Source organism: Austrofundulus limnaeus, unplaced genomic scaffold (assembly GCF_001266775.1).
Source record: "Austrofundulus limnaeus strain Quisiro unplaced genomic scaffold, Austrofundulus_limnaeus-1.0 Scaffold954, whole genome shotgun sequence".
NCBI classification, from domain to species: domain Eukaryota; kingdom Metazoa; phylum Chordata; class Actinopteri; order Cyprinodontiformes; family Rivulidae; genus Austrofundulus; species Austrofundulus limnaeus.
The window spans coordinates 151083-153439 of record NW_013953356.1 but is presented as its reverse complement, the minus strand read 5'-3'; the positions used below and the strand labels follow the sequence as shown (position 1 = coordinate 153439).

At 35.6% G+C, this 2357-nt stretch overlaps 1 protein-coding gene across 1 annotated transcript in view; it reads right to left on the bottom strand.

Moving 5' to 3' along the window:
* vwa8 (von Willebrand factor A domain containing 8) overlaps nucleotides 1-2357 on the bottom strand; it is a gene marked incomplete at both ends in the record, with an annotated part of 104173 nt that overhangs the window by 3450 nt on the left and 98366 nt on the right. Inside the window, 1 exon segment of the mRNA XM_014029805.1 lies at nucleotides 648-757. Coding sequence (XP_013885259.1) covers nucleotides 648-757 — 110 coding nt within the window.

Sequence of the window (2357 nt, the reverse complement as noted above, 5' to 3'; positions counted from 1 at the left end):
TCTTTTCAGGACCCCACCTTGATGTTTCGGGACCCCACTTTGGGTCCCGACCCCAACTTTGGGAAACACTGATCTATAAGGCAGTCCTACGGGTCTGTATGCAAAAYGCTGGTAAATCCATCTAATTTACAGATTATGTGCTATTGTTTTGAACATATGGCAAATTTTAAGCTAAGCTATTTGTCTAAGCATAACTCAATGATATTTTGCAAATTTTGTACTGTACAAAAAATATATTTACACAGAAATGGGCATGGCCTACACCATGTGGTGTCCAGGGATTGTGTTGCTATAAGCCAAAACGTTTTGCGACTTATGGTTTATATACAACCARTAACGTTTGGAGTCAACCCAATTCTAGATGGCCACCACAGTTAATTCACATTAACCAGCTCCAAAATATCTTTACTTCACTGAACTGTACAAAAATAGAGCTTAAATTTGGTGTTGCTGTAGTAAATAGTACTTCCCATGTTATACTCTAATCACTAATATATTTTGAAAGATCTTCCATTATCGCTTGAGGTTGTGCATGAAGTCATTCACAATGTTAAACTGCTATAACTCTGTCCCTTCTCAGCAAAAGATGATTTAAGTCTAAACCTTTTATTAAGGCAGATAATATATGTCTTATGTTTTAAACATACCTAAGCTTGATCCATGACCAGAGCTGACTGTGTCCTCGTTGATACTGTGTAGCTGACACACTCCAGTATCTTCAGCAGCCATGTGCATSGGCTTGGTTAGAAGAAACTTCCTATAAAGTAAAACATACATTATTTTAATTAATAAAATAAGTGTAGGAGACATTTTCAAATTGCTAATTTATGTGAGTCTTATTTCCTATTACTTAATTTTTTGGGGCATCACTTCCTTTAAAGGAAGAATTTTTATTAATCATTGATTTGAGACTATTAGTCTCAAGGTATTTTACCCTAAAAAATTGTTCTTTTTATTGCATAAATCACATTAATTTTAAGACAAACAAGTTGAATTGATGTTGATACACACTGATGTATCTTTTATTGAAAGATAKTTGTTATTGCAAATATGTAACTATGAGAAGGGTGTTACCAGAAGAATAATAATAACATGACATGAAACGATACAATAATACTTGACAAGAGATCTAATGTAATTAAACCAAATTAAACTCTAAGATGTGAATTAGAGATGAGCACTAATTTACTTTAAGCATAAAACAAAACAAAMTGTATTTTAAGGCARCAGGATGTTTGGAGATGTTATTTAAGGAGTAGGTTTAAACTTTGTTGTGCAGCTAAAATCAGATTGTTGKGGAGATTTTAAGATGTATTTTCCTAAAGGATCAGAGGAAGATGGGACGGTAATTACTGAGCACCTTGTCACAGCAAACAAACACAAACTGTATTTCACTCTACAGAGTGTTGAGTTAAAGTTTAACACTTTACTTTGCTATCTAAATCAAACCTAGTATTTGGGCACATTAAACTTGGACAAAGGTTTCTAACAAAAGTTACAGGGAAACTTGATGAAAACTATGAAAAAGGAAAAGCGTAGGGGCAGTTGCAGAGCAGAGCCAGAAAGTAGGAAGAGCAAAAAGATGCAGGAGGAAGTGGGAAGTGCACAGGAAAACATTCAGTTTTAAACTTACAGAGGGATTTTAAGGTTTTATGTTTGTTTATCCAGTCAGACAGACTTCATGTAGTAAAGAGGTGGAAATGTTAATGACTTTAACTAATGAGAGCAGATGGTTTCAGGGAAGGAGTTGACTTGTAATCCTGTTTGCTTCAAAGAGACGGCTAAATCATATGACCTTCACCTTTAGTGAATGTTACAAACTTTGATTTAACTTTTAACTTTAAACCTGGAGATTAAAACCTGGTTAGATAAGCGGAATTTTCATTCGTTTTATTTTGAAATGTCGTTCTGTGTTTCTGTTCATCCTGTGTCTGTGTGCAATGCATCAAACTTGACGTCTAGACCCTCCTCTTTTGATTGACACCTAATTTGACCAACTGGGTTCAAGTATCGGCTGTCCAGAGCCAATAATATATGAGAAGTGACCAACTTCTGGTTTCCATCATCCTGGACTTGATTGACTGTAGAATCAGCCAGTCAGCTCCGAGCTTCGTTCTGATGCCACAGCTGTGTAGCCAATCACCGTACCTTTCATTTGGTATATATATTGACGGGGTGGGAACTTTGTTTAGTGACGTACGAGGGAAACATGGAAGAAGTCGCCATATTTAGACAGTCGTGCTACGTTTCCGATGGAAGCTAACAATCACAGGAAAATGTTTTTTTCCATCGTTTTTTGACAAGTTAGCTGACTAAACCTGCTGATAAGATGAAAATATATTTGTTATTAAGTGTTC